Here is an 18,816-nt window from a genome sequence, read left to right as displayed (position 1 = left end):
TAAAATAGCTTAAAATCGGAAACAATATTAACATCTCGCTATATTAAGACACATTTAATATTTGTATGATAATAGAATAAAAATATATTAATTTATCAGAAAAGTGTGGCTCTCTCGTACAGCAGCGCACTTGCGCTCAGTTGCTAATCACTATCATTTACTATTTCTTTTCCATTTTTCTATCCTGCTTCCGGTAGAAAAATGGAAAAACACTTTGTTCCTGAATGCCTTCTTTATTAGTCCGCATTCCATATGTCCAATATCAAGACATTATCGACATCATTATACTTTCTATATCACGTCGAATATTTTCTTTTCGCTTTCACCTTTCATATTTCATTACATTATTATCTTTTTAAGTTATTCAGTAAACGTATCAATGTTCTCCAAAAAACATATCGTTCATGAAACTAAAGAAATAGTGATTGACTGCTCATAAAAAATAATAAAAATAGTAAAAACGATAATTGCAAATATACATGTAAAAAGTAAGCACAGCCATGATACGAAGTGATTGCTGTGAATTGCATAACGAATACACACAGACAAAATAATGTAAAATTTACAATCGTAAAATGTATTTAGTGACTCCGCTTATTTCAATGGCGCAACAATATAATTTGCGAAATTTTAATTATTTTATATTTCTTCGACTCTAGAAGTATGATTTTTTGTTAGCATGTTTCAAGCATGCAACAGGAATAACATGAAGAAATTAAAGAATTGATTGCGCGTCTCACAATAATGTTAATATCAAAGTAATATCATCAAAATCTCCTTATGGAGTGTCACATTTTCATGATCTCGCATTTCTACGATTCTCCTTCTGCTGTCGAATAATTAATTTTAATCTTCTCGTCGCAGCGTAAAGATACGCTAGTCTAACATATTGCTCTCGCTTTTGATGATACGTAACACGATTATCTTGCAGAAGAGCATCATCCATTAGCTACGGAAATCTTTCCCGTAGAAATGCGAATGTTTCTTCCGCGTCTTCGCGGATTTTCATGTACAAGCATATACACGAATCTATATTTTACAAGCACATGCTGTAGATTGAGATGAAATTGCTCGAGCAAGTGTCACTGGTAAATTCTGGAATTCCACATAAATGGAATATTTAGTTAAATATTTATATAAATGTTTCTCTTTGATCTGTATACGTATCACGCACAATTCCAACTGATCAATCTAAAAAGGACATTTCGTAAATTATTTCGTAAAGCGGATACGTTTCGCAAGATACCGGAAGAGCAACGCTGGCGCAATGTCATCTCAAAGCACGACATATAAAATAGACAATAGATTTAGCAGTCTACATTTGTATCATCTAAATACAAATCTATCTAAATACAAATACACCTATAAGTATATGTATCTATAATCATCGCTGTGAAGGACGACATTTCCCTCATCCTAAGTGTGTCCTTTCTCCGCGAGAGTGTTTCTCGATTGCGCTATCTACCACTAAGAATACTTGTAACTCTAATCATGAGTAGGCTAATGAGACGTCTACGGCTACGAGCATTGTTACCGATTATATGCACACACGCAAGAATGTATCTGGAGCAAATACTATGACGACGTTCCCTCTCATCATTTGCTAGATTCACTATTCAATACGGCTGTAAGAAATGTACGAACGAAACACATGCGTTTTCTTTGTCCGAGTAAGATATTCCCTTCCCTTTTGATCACGACGCGAAGTATTTGTACAATATTGTTGACTGTCTGTGTAGCGAACGGAAATCATGATTCAGGCTCGATGCAGCTGTCCAATGTTCTATTTGATAAAATAATGCGATGCTAGCTAGCGCAACTGTGAAATCGACTGTCATCAGCGATAACTTAAGTTGGCCAATGATAATGACGTCAAGGAGAGCTTATCTTTCGTTAGTGCAAAATTGAGTTGCAGTTTCGCTGGAGTGTTTTGCGTCACAAAACTGTTTTCGAGCATTCTTCTTCTTCTATTTATCATATTTCAATGCAACGAAGATAACAGCTTGATCAACAGGGTTCGATGAGAAAGATAGTGTCGCGCATGAGCGAAAAGATATTTAAAATCATATGAATCGTTAGCAAGCCAAGATTACACGGTTCAAAGTTAATTTTCGCAATTTTTCGAGTGTTGACTAAGCCACGCCAAGAGGAGCGAAGAGAGATTATCATTATATCGTATCTTTGAGCGTAAAGATACACCTGTTTAGCGCTTGCAATCTCAATGTCCTTAAGTGTTTAGTATTGCTTCTTCTAATCGCAATAATCGTCAAGATATCGTTAATTAATGGCAGTTCTCCATTTGATGAAACGTTGATTTCTTTGCGAGTTGAATCTGCGTGACGATGCTTTATTATCTACGGATATCGAAATCGCTCTAGATCTCACTACTCTCATACACGAACACTACGGAAAATACTTATGTAGACGCGAACAACATTACCAGCGTATCTAACGCATTGAAACGGAAGAAACCGCTGTCCCTGCGTACTGTTTTGAGAAATGTTCTTACACAAATAATATGCGAACAACGTGTACAATAACATATTAATTTCATTAAACGTATCTTGACGCGCTGAAGCGGCAGATGAATTGAAATAATTGCACACATGTGTACGTATGGATTTCTATAACAGACATTCAGTTCCAATAATAGCAGGCACACGTATCGATCGTTTCAATGCACTACAAATCAATTATGCAAACTTGGCATCGCTTGGACAGGTGTTTTTTTTTTTTTTTATAACGAACGGTAGCCGTGACTATGCGCGTAATGTGTGTAGCGGTAAACACAGAATTACAGACAGTAGACAATATCGTAGGCGAATTACAAACAGTAGACCTTATGTAGAACATCTCTCGATTTGCGGAAAGTGTTGCACATAGATTTTGACGAGGCACTGTTCAGAGTTCATGTTAAAAACAATAACAATTATTTATCTTTATCGTAATACACTTCGCGCGGCGTGTCACTCGCAATACTATAGCGTTTAATAATATATTACATAGTGAAAATAAATTCTCTTCTCTCTTCTCTCACCGTGTTCCCTAATGTCACGGTGTATTTAGATTATTTAATCTTTATCATTCATTTAGGCTACCGGATTTAATGTAAGCAATGAATTCTCGCATTCTTTCTCTCTCTCTTCATCTTTTCTTATAACTGCGATTTTGTAGATGATTTAAATTAGAATGAATCTAAGACGTGCCGATGAGTTTATGATCTTTTTTACGAGCCACCAATGCGTTCCTTATCTTTAAGGAAAGTTCTACAATGTTTATTCGTTCTGGGACAATCCCAGAAATGTATAACGCTCGCGTGATAAAAGAACAAAAAAGAAAGAAAAAAAATAAAATAAAAAAAGGAGGGAAACATTTTCTACGGTATTTTGTAGGACATTAGGCTGGTGCTGTGTGGATGGGTGGCTCAAATCTGAGGGTGATATGTCGGCTATAATGTTTTCTTCTTTATTTATTTCTCAAATTATTTTTTTAATTAAAAAATTACAGAGATCATTTTGCTTACGGATTGTCAATAGTGACAAACGATAATATGCTGCGATCAGGTAGGTATAGCATAATAGATACAAATCTACGATAAGTAAAATGCGAAATGAAGGATAACGGGGGTGCAGAAAGAAGAAAACAAGAAGAAGACGTAACGCGATGTTACGTTCTCAGAAGATGGATAAGATGATGGATAAAGATTCGCGGATGCAACATTAAGTAATTATCACTTATATATGCGTTCACGTCTACGATCGTTACATAAATAGATTATTGCTATTTAAATCTGTCGTACGTTTACAAAAATAAAACAAGACAGGCATTTCTATTCATCAATTTCTATCTATCGACGAAAATAAAATGTCCTACCTAACTGCGGCCAGAGAAACGTGAAACTAACTAAAGCATTGGATTCCACTTATTCGGTAATTCTTCTGTCCGACACGAGACCAAACATGAATTTTGATTCTTGACGATTAATATAATATATATATATATATATATATATATATATATATCATCTCACGCGAAAGATGTTATCATAGCTCAAAGTCACCAAGAGTCCTGACGATCAACGTGTCTTGGTTCACATATCGGTGTCATCTTTCGACAATAACGCTCGCCTGTTTAATACACGCGCGCATTTTTATATAGCGTTTTTTCATCACCGCTATATACAACTCTATATTGATACATTGATCGTGCGAGTCGCAATATACGAATTTATACACGTAATTTTATCGCAATAACAAAGTCGATTGGCTGCTCTATTGGCGCGCACTAATACAAGCTCAGATCCGTTCTTCTGAACACGTTTCAACACATTCATATAAATACGAATATACAAAGCAAATATGCGTCGCAAATGAATAGCAAATATAAATAACACATTCGCTCGTAATCGATTCGAGGGATCCCGCCTATCCACTTCGAGAGAAGCGGTATACGAAAAGAAATGTAAATAAAAACTAAACTTCATATGAATATAATGAATATAAAATAAAATTTGATTAAAAGTTTCATTTGTCGTTCGTATTTCTTTTTGCTGATCATCTCAACGGTACAATTATTTATGGGTTCGCACTATGTGCACATTTGAATAATTGTACATCTTTCAGCGTGTATTAGTGCGCAATGACGCGTCCAACTGAATTCGTTATATATGAGAACTTATTCTCTATAACATATATATACTCAGAGTTCACTATTTACTCGTATCTAAATTGATTTTATACTAACTTAATTCACGTTTTCTCGATGAAAACTCAGTACAATATTTTTATAATCAATCAAGTTATATAAGATTTATATTCGAGCCATATTCGAGTCAATACTATATTTTAAATTAATCTTGCTTTAAACATAAATTTAATAAATTACATACATATATATATGTGTGTGTGTGTGTATACATATATGTATATATAGCATTTCTTTTCTTTTATAATTTCTTGTTTATATAATTCTTTTTCTTTCTCTCCTTTTTCTTTTTATTTACTTTTTTCTCTTTATTTCTTCTATCGCTTCTCCTCTTTTCAAAGAGCAGTGCGAATACACATATGCAGCTCCCGGCACTGATTTTCTTGAAAACTTACGTGTCTTGTATATATTTCAAAGCATAAAAGAATGTTTAAAAAATATAGCTCTTCACCTATTCTCTTTATAATCAATGATAATGAAAAATAATTTGGTAATTTGGATTTATAACTTAAATTGTTCACATATATATAATTGTTCGCATATATATAATTGTTCACATATATATTAATTTTTAATAAATATTTATAAATAGACTTAACTTTGCTTTACTAATAAAATTATATCTTCCAATAAGAATTTATCAAACTCTTTTAATAGTTTTATAGTGCGCTAAGAGCAACATTCCTTTCTCACTTTCTATGCGTTTGCAAATATATATAACACGCAAGTTTCTAAAGAACAATGACTGTAATCAACTATTTGAAACATACCAGAAAAATTCAAATGAAAAAACAAATCGAAAGACAAGCTACAAAATGCATTGTCAGATGCATTTCTCGTTTGTCAACAGGCAACTTAATCTAAAGAAATGTCACCGCGTAATGGATGATTCGCGGTTGCGCGTCCGATATGACTCACAGTCAGAACATGAATTTTGATTCATGGCTGTGTTAATACAATATACTCGTATCCCTTTACGCATAAGATGTTAAGATCAGTGCACTCGATCTTCTCTCTCTCTCTAGACAGATCTCATACGTGCGAGCATGATGTGTATATGTAAAACTTAACGTAAGAGCTCTTACACATACTATTTTTTTCATTTTATTCGTATCTAATCTAACTTATACGTCGTCATCGTTCCAATCGTTCTCAACTAAAGTATCCACGCGTTCCTAGACAAAGTTTTTAACTAAACTTAAGATATATCTCGCTCGTCTCTGGTATTGATCCCCTGAGAACCACGGCTACGATCGGTCGGCTCCTGCCATGCGAATGGTCCAGCCGGTGGTAGACCGGCGATCATCTGATGTTGATGAGACGGCAGTTGATGCGCTGCTCGTTCCTCGATGATGTACGGTATAGAGATCTTGTCCCATGGGAGCTTGTTGACTGCGGCCAGCTCGTGAACGCATACGACGCTCTGTGGATGGGGATGACAGGAGTGTTGGTGCTGTAACACGAGGGTTGTTCTTGTCGGTGGTGGGGGCGGCGGGGGTGGTTGAGGACGAGGTAGGGAGGTGAGCCACGTCACGCCTGGCTCCGCTCTATGTCATTTGCTGGTCTGTTGTAGCGCCGCGTTGATTTGTGCCCACAACTCTTTGTTACAAGACTGAGATCTGGAAGAGCAACGTCCATTGGCAACATTCTCTCGCGATTCTCGCGTTCGCGTTCATAATTGCCGCGTGAAATTTCTATCTCTTATCTACGTAGAAATCATTCCTACATAGACTGACCTTTTAATCGATTGTAGCCACTCCTTAAACTGATTGTTCCCTTCGGGATTGATCTGGAAGGCTGCCCTAGCCGCGCAAACAATACTCGCGAATTCTTCGTAATCAGCAGCCGTCAAGTGATATAGTTTTTGATGCATGCATTGGATGTACCTGAAAAATAAAAATGTGCAGAATGTTACTGGATGCTCAATTAGAAATCAGACTCATTTTTTCTGTTTATTATATTTTTACTTGATGAAGTAACGATACTAACATTTGTTGGCACTTGTGTACCAGCGGTGCCAATAAAGCAGATCTTAAATGCTGTACGATGAGCGTCGGGTTGTTTCTAGCCAGATACTGAGCCGCCTCCAAAGCAACATGATGAAGGACAAAGGGACTGACGATGCTGTTCACGGCACAGATGCAAAGTTGATGCATGTACTGCGTACCGAGTCGTTTCGCTACTCTGAGCAAAAATTTCACATCTTCACCGTAAGGTGGATTCCGCGCGTATTTAGCCTGAGGACGATCATCGTGCACTCGACGTGCCAGAGTTTCCAACGCCAGCATACCCACGCGATACGCAGAGACGAGAGTCCGGAATTGCTGTTGATTAAACGTATGATTCTGCCTATGCACCTGCGACGAAGAAATCAACATTTCTATCCGCATCTAGGGAGATAGCCATTGTATCGTTACCATGCATCGTACCGCGAAAATTACCTGATGAGGTTGAGGCCTCACTGTCGATATTATAGGCTGCGTTTGAACCAGTGCTGGTCCAGGCAAGTTACTTTGTCCAGGGATAGGACCCGCTACACCTGCTTGCACCTGAGCAGAATATTTGCAATGAACAGAATTGTATTTCCACTGATTTTGTTTAATCGGTGATACACTGGCAGTCAAAAATCGTGCAATAAAAATTGTAAAATAAAATAATTCGTACCGGCATAGGTTGCTGCATCGTGTACAAGTGATGAGTGCCTGGTGTCGGTGGCTGCGGCGCGTAATACGGTCCGGGCGGTGGTGGAGCAGCCGGAGTCGGATGATGTGGATGTTGCGGATGCTGCGGGTGTTGAGGATGCTGTGGATGCTGAGGATGTTGAGAATGTTGGGGATGCTGAGGATGTCCGGGATGATGATGCGGGAACGGGTGATACATTTGCATGTGCGGCGCGGGCGGTAGAGTGACTCTGTGTGAGGGCATCGGACCGCTGAACGTAGCAATTGAATGATGAGGATGTACGAAACTGTACGGGCCTACGGCGTACGGTCCAATGCTGACTCCTAAGAAGAAGTCACGTTAAAAGTTAGTAAATTGAGAAAACTCGACAATACTTTGAAAGGAAGAAAAGAGTTGTTGATTATTTTACCCAAAGGAGCCAAAGTTGTAATTGTCGGATGAGTGTAGGGCTGAGGAGGCGGCTGTGTGCTGGTGACAACTACCGTTTGTGTCGGGCCGGGCATCATTTGAGTATTTGACAAGTCTACGGAAGGTCCCGGTTCGACTAGCAATACCCCATTGAGATCCAGCTGCAGCGAGTCATGAGGAACCTCGTCTTGCTGATCAGCACCACCAGGCATTTGCTGCTCGAAGAAAAGCATGAAGAAGGACATGTATAATAAATTAACTGATTTATATCTTGAGAAAGCGAACTCGAACTTACCCGAAGGTACAACTCGTACCAATACTTCGCCACTTGAAAAAGCACTTCTGGATAAACACCGCCACCCTTCGCGGTATTTTCCACCATGATGCAAGCTTTCTCCAGCATTGCTTCACTCTGTTCCTTGCACTGAAAATGAGAATAAATTAATATAAAATGTCTAGTAAAGTAACACATGCGGTCACGAATAAAATATCTACGTTATGCTTACTTGAGATATAGCTCTCTGAATTTCATTAGGATTGAGCGCATGTGCATGCGGCAGGCAAGACAAAGCGAGCTCCGCCGCCGCCCTGACCATGTTCGGATCGCTACCTCTCGAGGATTTATCAGCTATACTGACAGCCTCTGGTGGTGTTAGATGACCCTCCCAGCTGTCGATGAGGAACCAGATGGCTGGCGCTCCGATTTCCATTGCCTGGCCGGTTATCCACGATACGTGACTCGAGTACGTACGACTGAGCCAATTTGGACTGACGCAATTATGAAGACCGAGAGCGTATAAACCAAGCTGGAAGGCGCACATGTGAAGCGCTCGGTGCGGGCCGTGGTGATTCTGACTGGTGGATGGCTGAGTGAATAACGAAGTTGAGCTGTTGCCACCAGCCTTCAGTAGGATGGTTTTCGATAATTCACACATGAAGTGTGCGCTCGCTTCCGACGGTTGATTAGGAATAGATGGATACACCCTTTTACTCTTATATCTGAAGCGAAAGATATATTAGACGAATCGATTCGTAAAGTATAGAGCGTAAATCTGTATGTTTCCATACGCACCGTGTTTCTTTAGTTCTAATAGGCACAGGTGGCTGAACAATCGGCGGCTGCAAAGTCAATGCGTTCATACCGCTCTCCAGTTCCGCGCTCGTACTGCTATGCGGTCTGCTGCTAGTACCGACAATATTATCGCCGTTGTCTGTCCCAGCGAGGGAAGATGAACATTCCTCATCATGAACAAACCGCGTTAACTAAAATTTTACGAAACGTTATTGATATACTTTGATGATAAATTCGACATTTCGCTCCAACAACTCGATGATAAAATGAAAAACTTGAATTTCTAAATTTTATACGCAATCTTTGCAAAATTACTATTACAAATATTACGGATTCTTACCTCACTCTTAGTGGGAGGATTTGATGTGTAATAACTACTCAAAATGGGTGATTTGATGAGTTGATGAACGTCTCGGTCGAGCAATTTGTCCATAATTCTGGCTAATTTTACAGGATCGTCCTTGTAATGCATCAGCAATGTAATTGCCAAATCTCCTCTGAGAAAGAGAATGATTGTACATACAATTACCTATGTTAAATACGCACGTACGTAATATTGATATAATATACGAACATTACCTCTGTCGACGAGTTCCTTCGCAAAGAAGAGGATGATCAGCTTCACTGACGTTCGCTTTTAAACCCAATACAGCCACAGCAGCATCGAATCCGAGATTCGGATCAATCTCGGCTGGCAATTTCCCTCCTGCAAAACGTTCAAATTTACTCTCCATTTAAGCAATGCAACAAGAAATTTTTCTTCTACCTTCTACATAGTTACGTGCATCATTAATTAAATATTTATTTACAACAAATGTGAATTTAATATGTGAATTATTGAGGGAACGCTTCTTACTTGGTACATCAAGGGCGTCGTATATGAAACTAGCCAGCATGATGGGCAAAAGAGCATGTCCCCTGGATCTCATGACTCCGTCTCTCAGTTGTTCAGCTCTTTGTTTTATCATGGCTAACTCGGTCGGTCCTAGTGGGATTCTCTTCAGCAAACCTACCAACTCGCTCTCTTGATGAGCAAGCTTCACCTAGCCAGATTCGAAGAGAGTAAGCGCGTCAGTTTCAAACAAATAAAAATTTCCTTTCAAAGCCACTTTACGTTTACCCTTACCTCTAGTGGTTTAGTGTTAGCCGGTGGTCTCGCCATCTCTAAACCAAAGAGACCGACACGAAACGCCAAGTTGTGATACTCTGGATTCTCGGCAAGCACCGTGCAGAGGAATCCGCATTTCGCTAAAGTCGCTGACGCGAGGCACGTTACCTGGTGAGAGGCCGGATTCACATGTTGCTGTAATGATAGCATACACACTTGAGTCTAACATTTACACAATTTTAATTTATCATCTTTAATCACAATTTAATCGTTTACTTTTATTCTTTTTCTGTATTTTTAGAAACGCACCCGCTTTCGTTTGTTCTTCACTGGTACCGGCGGTCCCTCGATCATAAGGTCGGGTGGATTGGCCAGGAGTTCCTCGGCGAGTTGTATCCCAATAATGCAGGCTTCTCTCGTGTGACCGTGAGCGTAAAGTCCCTCCGCTCGCGCAAATAGAATGTCCCATGGATCCTCCGTCTTCTTCAAATTATTTAGAACTGCGTTGGCATCCGGAGTAGTGGCGTGCGTATTGCTTTTGACGTATTTGTTCGGCAAACCGCTACTGTTGGCTACGGTTTTCGGATCGTAATAGTAAACGTGGTACTCGTCACCGGAGGGACTGTCACTGCTGGACGAGTAGCTCTCGTCCTTGAACGGTCTCCCGGCTTCCTTCTCCTGATCGGATTCCTGTTCGTTCTTAAGATTAACGCCCTTGAATACGACCATGCGCGACTTGTCACGGCACTCCACAAGATTCGTCCTACTGCACTTTGCGTCCTCGCAGGCAGCTTTGTTATTACTACTATCACTACTATCACTATGTGTCTCGGACGAGGTGTTTGAGCGATGCTTGTCCGAGCCTTGAGCGTTCTTCAGGCTAACGTTACTGTTGGAAGATGACTCGCTACCAGCCCCTTCCTGAAACAATGCACGACGGCAACGTGAATTTCGGAAAGCGTTGACGTCTAATCGGAAAATGAACCGGAACACCAGAGAAGAGAATAGTAACCTGCGAATCGGTGTCGCCGCAATTATTTAATTGAGCACAACCTTGTCTAAGAACAACCTGAGACTCAGAGATATCAGGAATGTCGGTGTCATTCTCGCAGAAACCTTCGGAGCTAACGCTGCTACGATTTCCGTCGCCACTTCTCGAGCACATTGAATGGAATTCACGCGGATTCAGCCGCCGTCTGTCCAAGTAGCTGAACTCGGCATTCAGCGGCCGTCGACTGTGATGATGATGATGCGAAATGGGTGGTTGATAATTCAGTACCGCGGAACTGGAATTTACCTAAAAATATATGTTTAGTGTTTTGCAAAAGTTTCTTTAATCGGTGACAAATCATTGTAAGGAAGCGATGAAGATACCAACTTGATTGACTTCCGACCTCATATCGCCGATATGCCGAAAGCATGTAAAAGGACAGTGATACATGGGATTGTTCTCGGCGGTATACGTAATTCCAGGCAGGACGTATTCGTCCCAATCGAGATAGCAAGCTTCGAGCGCAGACTTAAATCCAGTGAAAAGCGCGAGATCGTGCTTCAGAGAATCCTTTTGCGAGCTGTTACCTTTATTATGCGAGTTGTGCGGCATGGAACTACCACGGCACTTGGCCACCTGAACAACACGCAATTAATTCATTGCGTTCATTACGACAGCTCATCAGTGTTACGCGAGCGAGGCGACATACAAAACAAACGCGACGCTTACTTTATCTATGATCTTCAAGTGCCAGGACATGAATTGAGCGTGCAGCATCTCGCGCTCGGACGGCGAGAGACCAGGATTGAGTGCGGCCAATCGCCAGAGAACGACGATCTCGTCGCACAGAGAGGAGCACGCGTGCTGGGAGGCGTGTACGTTGCTGTTCATGCTGTGCTTGCCGCCGTATCCGGTGCCGTTCAGTAACGCGACTTTTGTGTTGAACCACCAAACGAGGATCTGCTCGCAGGCCATGCACTCCTCCGTGATGATTTCCAAGAGGGGCACGGCGTTGCGGTCATTCCTCTTGAACATCTCGCGCACGATGGAGAGAAGATTCCACATGCCCTCCGGCTCCCTGCCTCTCAGTGGTCGCAGCAATGACGTCCACTCGGAAGCAGCGGGAGGTGCAGTGCTACTCAGATAATTAACATCGCTGGAAGAGACGATAGAATGTGCGTTACGTTACGCTGTTATCGCACGCTCACCAATCTACTGCGTAATGCGATCTACTGCGTTGCGATCTATTCACCTGAAGACTATAGGAGCGGGAACGCAAAACTTGATAAGTATCTTCTTGATGTTATCGTGCAGCGTCTTTTCGTCTAAGTACCAGGATGTCTGATCGTGTGCGGAAGCGCCAGCAGTCGGATCGGGAGCACCGCAGAGACTATTAATGGCGCTCGGTTGGGTCGACAACAACTCGTCCAGGAGTCGTTGCGCGGTAGGCAGAATTTGCTGCGGCAGCTCGCTGATGAGATACTGGGCAAACTTTTGCAGTTGCTCCCGATGCAATCGAGACAAGGATTCGCTGACTGGCGCCCTCAGGCATACTTGTGTTGGCTGAAAGAGCGTAGTATCGCATAACATTAAAATAATTGTTCTCCCAGCATCGATATAACCGCTAAGGCAATACGAACCGCGCAACAAGGGATATAATTTCATTTGCGGTTGTACAGGTGCATTGTAAAGAGCACATTGTAAAGAGATTTGAACGATTTTATTAAGCGTTAGCCACATCCTAGATCTTATTCTACCAACTGCCAGTCTTTCCGGCACGGGCACATGTGTTCAGTTTTACATACCATATGTATCCTGTGCAGACAAACAGCTACCACGTGTGCGCACCAATAGGCCGTCGATGAGCAGGTGCAGTTGCATGATGTGATCTTGCGTCGGTCGAATGTTACAGCAACATTGAACTGAGCTCTGACACCGCTCATTTGCGCGTTTACGCTGGCACTCAGATGGAATCCTGTCCGACATCAATAAAAAAGTATTAAAAACGAGAAGCAAAACGAAAGACAAAGCAATGTCGTGTTGAACATTACAGGATCTCAATGTCTTCTGTATTGCGTCCAAAAACTATTTATCAAGCTTGATTGCTTTGATTAACTTTCGGAATGATTGATAAACCGTACTGTTTTAATCATGTAACAGGAAATAAAAAATTTCCATTCCAATCATTTTAAAATTGCATTCTTTTAATTAACTGAAGAAAATGAAGGATTAATAATATATATTTAGCGGAGAAGTACATTTATTACGAATATGAAAAACAGAACGTGTTTCCATGTCCCTTTCTTCGCTAGAAAAGAGAATTGCACCGGACTGATTCTGACGGAACGTCGCATGGTATATCTTACCGATCTGCAGAGGTTCCTTGATGCTCTTGGAGCGATAGAGGTTCTCGCCACGAACGAATTCGTCGGCGCTGCCATTTGCCAGACATGAGTAAAGCCGTATGTCCTCTTCGTTATCGGGAAAGCTCCAGAAGGCTATTCTCAGCTGAAGCTGCTCCGGCACAGGAGGATAGAAATGTTCCACCAACTCGAAGGGAATATGAGATGCAACGCAGCGCGCCGCAAGTTCGCAAAGGGTCGGTACCGGTTGTTGTCCATCTGTAACACGCAAAGCAATCACGTAATCAAAAACGTATCAATAATAATGATGTAATAAGGTACAAAGATGATACTAACGTTAGCACGATATTTATCTATACAATTACATAAAAGTTGACAGGAAACATTTCCTGTTGGCAGGATCGCACATTTGTAATTTTATTTCTCTTTACAGATGCGTGCCGTCCACTCGTTGCGAAGCTGAAAACAATCGCGCAATGCTTTTATATTGTGGGAACTTTTATATTTTATTATAAAGCGATGAATCATTTAAAAGGGAAAACTGTAAACGCAAGAGTGCGAAATCTAAAAAAGCTTCATCGTTATTATCGCGACGTTCGCTCCTCGTTGAGAAATTTTTTCTGATCAAATTGTATCGCAAACGTACCCGCTGAGGCTCATTTTTCCAATGCGAGCAGTACACGCGACAAGTTTCTACAGAAAGTTACTCATTCGCTTTATCGATCTTCGGGGTCTAGAGACCACCCAGGGCGCGAGTTTGAGTTTCAAACAAGAATGTGGCATCGACGTGGCGTATTCGCAGAAAGTAAGACCGTCGTCAAATCGATAAGTGAAAAGCATAACTCTCACGCAGTAAGCAAAACACAACGTTGGACCTTACAACGGCGACGTAGCGAGAAACTATAGTAAAATACCTGTCGCCATTCTAAAAATAGGAATTCGAGCGGATTAATGAATGACTGGACGAATGTTAGTTGGCGAAAAAAATACACGGACGACACTCTGCAAATTTATGCATTTGCACGTGGATTCGCGCAAATGGTGTGTCGCCCCCGACATCCCACATGGAAAATTTTCTGCGACGCGAGCAACCCGCTGTGGAAAATTTCGAGCAAGCGTCGTGGAAATGCAAACACGACGACGCCGCATGAGTCGAGCAGAGAAGAGCACCGTTAAATGAATAAAAAGCGCATTTTTTCCTCTCGCCTCTAGTTCCCTCGGTGTCTTCCTCCGGGGAACACCATAACGAGCTCGGCGGTCGTGGTTTTGCCGTGCAACGTAATTTCTTCCAGTTTCTAGTTTCAACGAAAGCTGCGGCCGCCGCACCACGGAAAATTCTCTCGGCTGATCGTACGCTCGCTCATCCAATCTAGCGTCGAGCACCAACAATTTGCAAAAATTTTCATTGTACCCCGTGACCGCGCTGCTTTTTTGCGCGAAATTCGCTCGATCGACCGGAAACAGCGAGGCACTATTGAGTTAGCATCTCTCAATTTGATGTCGATTGGATTACGGTTTAACTTCGCATTGCTCGGTACACGTTATTACGTTAGTTGAGATGAAGGATTAAAAAAAAACAAGCTTGGGAACAACGAGAGTTGAAAACTTTATGGCTCGAGTTCGACAGTTTAGTTTTCTTAAAGAAATTAATAATAATAGAACCTTGAATCGCGTCAACATGCTAAATTGTATAATAATTCTCTGTAACAATATTCTTCTCGAATCGCCCCAGAGATTTCCTCATTTTAAACCATAGCCAATATTTAATCAATATTGTATATACGCCGCGTCAGCTGCACGTAATTAATTAAAGAATTCCCTCGGTAATATCGGGAAAAAATATTCCAAAAGGGCAAATCACGTGGAAGGATAGCTCGCAGGATAATCCGGATCTGGCTGATCAAACTGCATGATTAAAATCTTACGTATTGTGAGGTCTCGGAATTCAGGATGGCAATAGTCAATCATTTACGATAATAGTAACAACGGTTATATTTATTCCTTGCTTCGACAGTATTTAGACGGCACTTCCGCACTTAGAGCACGCTCGCCACACTTGTTCTTACTTGATCTGTCCACCGGCACGCTCGCCTCACTTGCAACTATTCGGCACGCTCGCCCTTTTCTACCTTGATTCCTCTCTCCGCTTTTTCCTAACGCTCTTCCCGCTTATCTCTCCTTAGCTCTTTATATATTGCGCTGATGCGTCCTCAGGATTCAATAATTCGCATTATCCACCTTATTGACCCATTTCTATTTCCGCGGGTGGCTCTCGCTGTACGATTTGCTTACAGTATTTATACGGGGAGGAAGCGAATGCGCGGGCAAATATTTCAACGAATCCGCAAAGCGAGCAACGTTCAGTTGCCACGCTCCGGATACTCAGCAATCAGATTGAAATTGAATCAATAGAAATCGAATTTCCATTAATAATAGGCCGCAGCGCGGTAACGTCATTTCCGCCCGTCGGCCAGGTGATCGGGGGTGGCCCGAGAACCACCCCCGCCGTCTCGGTTCCACAGATGAGCGTGGAACTGCGTTTCATGACAAATATGATCGCGGCACGATCGGATAATCATGCTTAGCAATCACATTAGGCTGTCTATCGTGACACTTGCCGCTCACTATCGCAGACTGCTCGATCGCGCGTTCAGCGCGCCGGGTATCAATCACCTTGCATTTCCGCGATCAATTGCGGACGATCATTCGCGATGCACACAACCGGTAAGTCCGTGCAGACTCCCTAGCAAAATTCAAACCTCTTGTATTAAGAATTAATACAAAATTTACTGGAAGGCTCCTTAAAACACAAAACTTGGAAAAAAAACTATTAATTTTTAATGCAGAGTTTGAATTTTGCTAAAGTCGCATGGACTTTCCGGTCAACTCAATATTTTCTTGTGGAACGACGAACAACCACGCAGAATTCCCATGAAGAATTCTACGTGATCCGCGAGGATCCACGAGTGCTTGCGCGTCAAGCGGGTGAAACTCGTTCCTCCTGCAAAAGGCTAGAACTGCGAGAATACGCGATCCAGCGGGGCTGTTTTTTAAATTCATCGAAACACAATCCCGTTCTCGGAGAGCGGATGGAATTTGCATCTAATTCCGAATTCGCTTTATCCGCCGCGGCCGTTACGCGGCACGGTGGTGGTGATGCACCGGTATTTCGTACCGGTATTCCGCAATATGCAATACACCGGAGAAATACCTTTCGTTTTATCTCCATCGAAGGTTTTCTCTCGTACCTGGGTTTACGGGCTAACGCGCGGATTCATAAAAGAATCGCCGGCCACAAAATGTCCCGTAACATGCGTCCGTAACATACGATACGCCCGTTATTCCGTTATTCTAGATCAGCCGGGGTAACGACTCGGGGAAACGACAGAATTGTATTGACTGAAATTGAATCGGCAATCCCGGAAACCGCGAGACCGCTAAACGCTGAAAGACTGCAGACAAAAAGAGCGCGTTTAATTAGATCAGACTAGGATGGCGGGATTTGACTTTTTGTCGCTGGCAAAATGCTAGAATCCATGGCTGTCTCATCTCGTAATCCCGAAGATAAACCCTGAGAAAGTTCAGATCTGCCTTGAGCAACGCGTTCTTATCTCACCCCCGGCGAAATTGCGGCGAGATTTGCACGTTCCGCCAATAAATCGTGTACACTACGCTCACACAGAGCTCACACGAAGAACGAAATCTAGCCGTTCCTAAATCCTGCTGCTTCCAGTAAACGCGGGTCAACCTTCCAGGTCGATGGGAAGGTCGAGAAGGGACTTAGAAAAATAACGACGATCACAAAGTGTAAATGCGCCGCGCGTCGAAGGGTTAAACGGTTCATTTTCCGGGAGAACGATTGTACAATATTCTCCACGAATGCGCGCTTCTCGCGTAATGGGAGTGCATTCTCCGGTATGGTGTTTCCGGTTATTTCTTGCTTCCCATAGACGGAGTATAGAGAACGGTAGCGTGCAAAGGACGGAAAAGTGATCGGCGCCAGCGATGCTGATCGTTGTGCAATCACGGGACATCAAAGCGTCTCCGTCGACGTGTTAACCGGCGAAATCGAACGACGGTTCGTTACCTGCCGTGCGCACGTTTACTGCAAATTTTCAGCTCGTTTCCCGTGAGCTGCCCTTCGTGGCCGGGCCTCGATAAACGATCGACGTCGACGTCGTGGATCCCATCCCCCGATCAGAAACGCACGATAAAAGGGAATGAGAATTAGATCGAGCGCTAAGCGGCATGGCCGCTTTTATCGGGAAAACAGCAACTCGTTACTTATCGGACGCGATGAAAAATTTCACATCCCCCAGGGACGCAGCAACTGTGCATCACGATGCCTGAATGCGCGGAGAGTCAAAGAGTAACAGCGTGATACCTGTTTTACGGGCGTTCCCAGACGAAGAATCGTCCCATCGCGATGAAAAAGGCGTTACTTGGAAATCGATCGGCAATAAATTGGAGCTTTTAAGAGCGTGGAGGAATCCCGTCTCGCTCGGCATTTTGCAGGGCGGCGAAGGGTCGGAGCCACGGACTTAATCCAGATGAAGGGACCAACCGGCGACGTTTAAATACGCTCCACCGTCGAGGCCAGGGAAATCGTAAGAACTTTTAACGTAATAAAGAGACGCCCCGTCTTGTCTCGGTGCGCGCCGTCCGCCGTCGCGAAACGAAATTGCATTCTACCGAATGCAAGGCCCGGAATACAAGGAAGTTCGTAACTCGGCACGAAAGCCGAACTTTGTTTTAATATGATAGTTTGCAACGTGACTCCGTTACCTCGCGCTTCCTCCATCCGACCATTCCGGTCGTTCCGAACACGCGTACATGTAGCAATGGATACGAGAGACGATAAATGCGAAAAGTAAGTATCAGAAACGCGCATCCCGAGGAAAGCGGGCCCCGCAGATTTTTCAGCATGAACCGAACTGTGAAGCTGCGGATCTCGGTGTGCAAATTGAGAGAAACTCTTCATTGCGCGGATTGTCCGTTGACCGGAAAGTCCGTGCGGATCCTCTTAGTTTCAAAATTCAACTGCAAAATGTTGTATTAAGAATTAACACAAAGTTTTTCGGGAGATCTACGCGGATCTTTTTGACAGAGTTTAGATGCAAAACTTTATATTAATTCTCAATGCTTTGTTAAAGAGATCGGCAATACAAAGAACATGCTTCATGGTTGACCAGCGTCATAAACTCTCGACTTTCCATGACTTTACGATAAACCGCAACTCGGGTCGTCATATCTGCAATCGCGCTTTTGCGTGATCGAGGAAAAGAATAAAATGTAAGAGGAAAGTAACGTTACGTAACGGAAATCCTGCTTCGTAATCCCGCGCGAAGAATGCTTTGCGTTCGCGCGTGGCTTTTCCATGACAGAATCAAGCTCCATGCGCGTTCGATGATTAACTAATGCTTTGTTAACGGGTTGAATCAGCGCGCTGCACTGACGTATCAAGAATGACGCATCCATCCATCCATCA

General features: G+C 42.5%; 1 protein-coding gene across 1 annotated transcript in view; it reads right to left on the bottom strand.

The window, feature by feature from the left end:
- Positions 1-4,985: 4,985 nt before the first annotated feature.
- The window catches only part of LOC105281317 (zinc finger SWIM domain-containing protein 8), a gene marked incomplete at its 5' end in the record, with an annotated part of 34,325 nt that continues 20,494 nt past the window's right edge, over positions 4,986-18,816 (bottom strand). The window contains 20 exons of the mRNA XM_011342442.3: positions 4,986-6,323; positions 6,441-6,590; positions 6,694-7,061; positions 7,146-7,253; positions 7,369-7,709; positions 7,796-8,009; positions 8,090-8,218; positions 8,301-8,793; positions 8,867-9,057; positions 9,207-9,363; positions 9,446-9,572; positions 9,723-9,909; positions 9,993-10,169; positions 10,284-10,895; positions 10,987-11,271; positions 11,353-11,601; positions 11,695-12,121; positions 12,218-12,528; positions 12,771-12,940; positions 13,332-13,586. Of these exons, the coding sequence (XP_011340744.2) occupies positions 6,257-6,323; positions 6,441-6,590; positions 6,694-7,061; positions 7,146-7,253; positions 7,369-7,709; positions 7,796-8,009; positions 8,090-8,218; positions 8,301-8,793; positions 8,867-9,057; positions 9,207-9,363; positions 9,446-9,572; positions 9,723-9,909; positions 9,993-10,169; positions 10,284-10,895; positions 10,987-11,271; positions 11,353-11,601; positions 11,695-12,121; positions 12,218-12,528; positions 12,771-12,940; positions 13,332-13,586 (5,018 nt within the window). The remainder of the gene's footprint in view (positions 6,324-6,440; positions 6,591-6,693; positions 7,062-7,145; positions 7,254-7,368; positions 7,710-7,795; positions 8,010-8,089; positions 8,219-8,300; positions 8,794-8,866; positions 9,058-9,206; positions 9,364-9,445; positions 9,573-9,722; positions 9,910-9,992; positions 10,170-10,283; positions 10,896-10,986; positions 11,272-11,352; positions 11,602-11,694; positions 12,122-12,217; positions 12,529-12,770; positions 12,941-13,331; positions 13,587-18,816) is intronic.

Source organism: Ooceraea biroi, chromosome 3 (assembly GCF_003672135.1).
Source record: "Ooceraea biroi isolate clonal line C1 chromosome 3, Obir_v5.4, whole genome shotgun sequence".
In the NCBI taxonomy this organism is placed as follows: Eukaryota; Metazoa; Arthropoda; class Insecta; order Hymenoptera; family Formicidae; genus Ooceraea; species Ooceraea biroi.
This window is presented reverse-complemented; position numbering and strand designations above follow the sequence as displayed.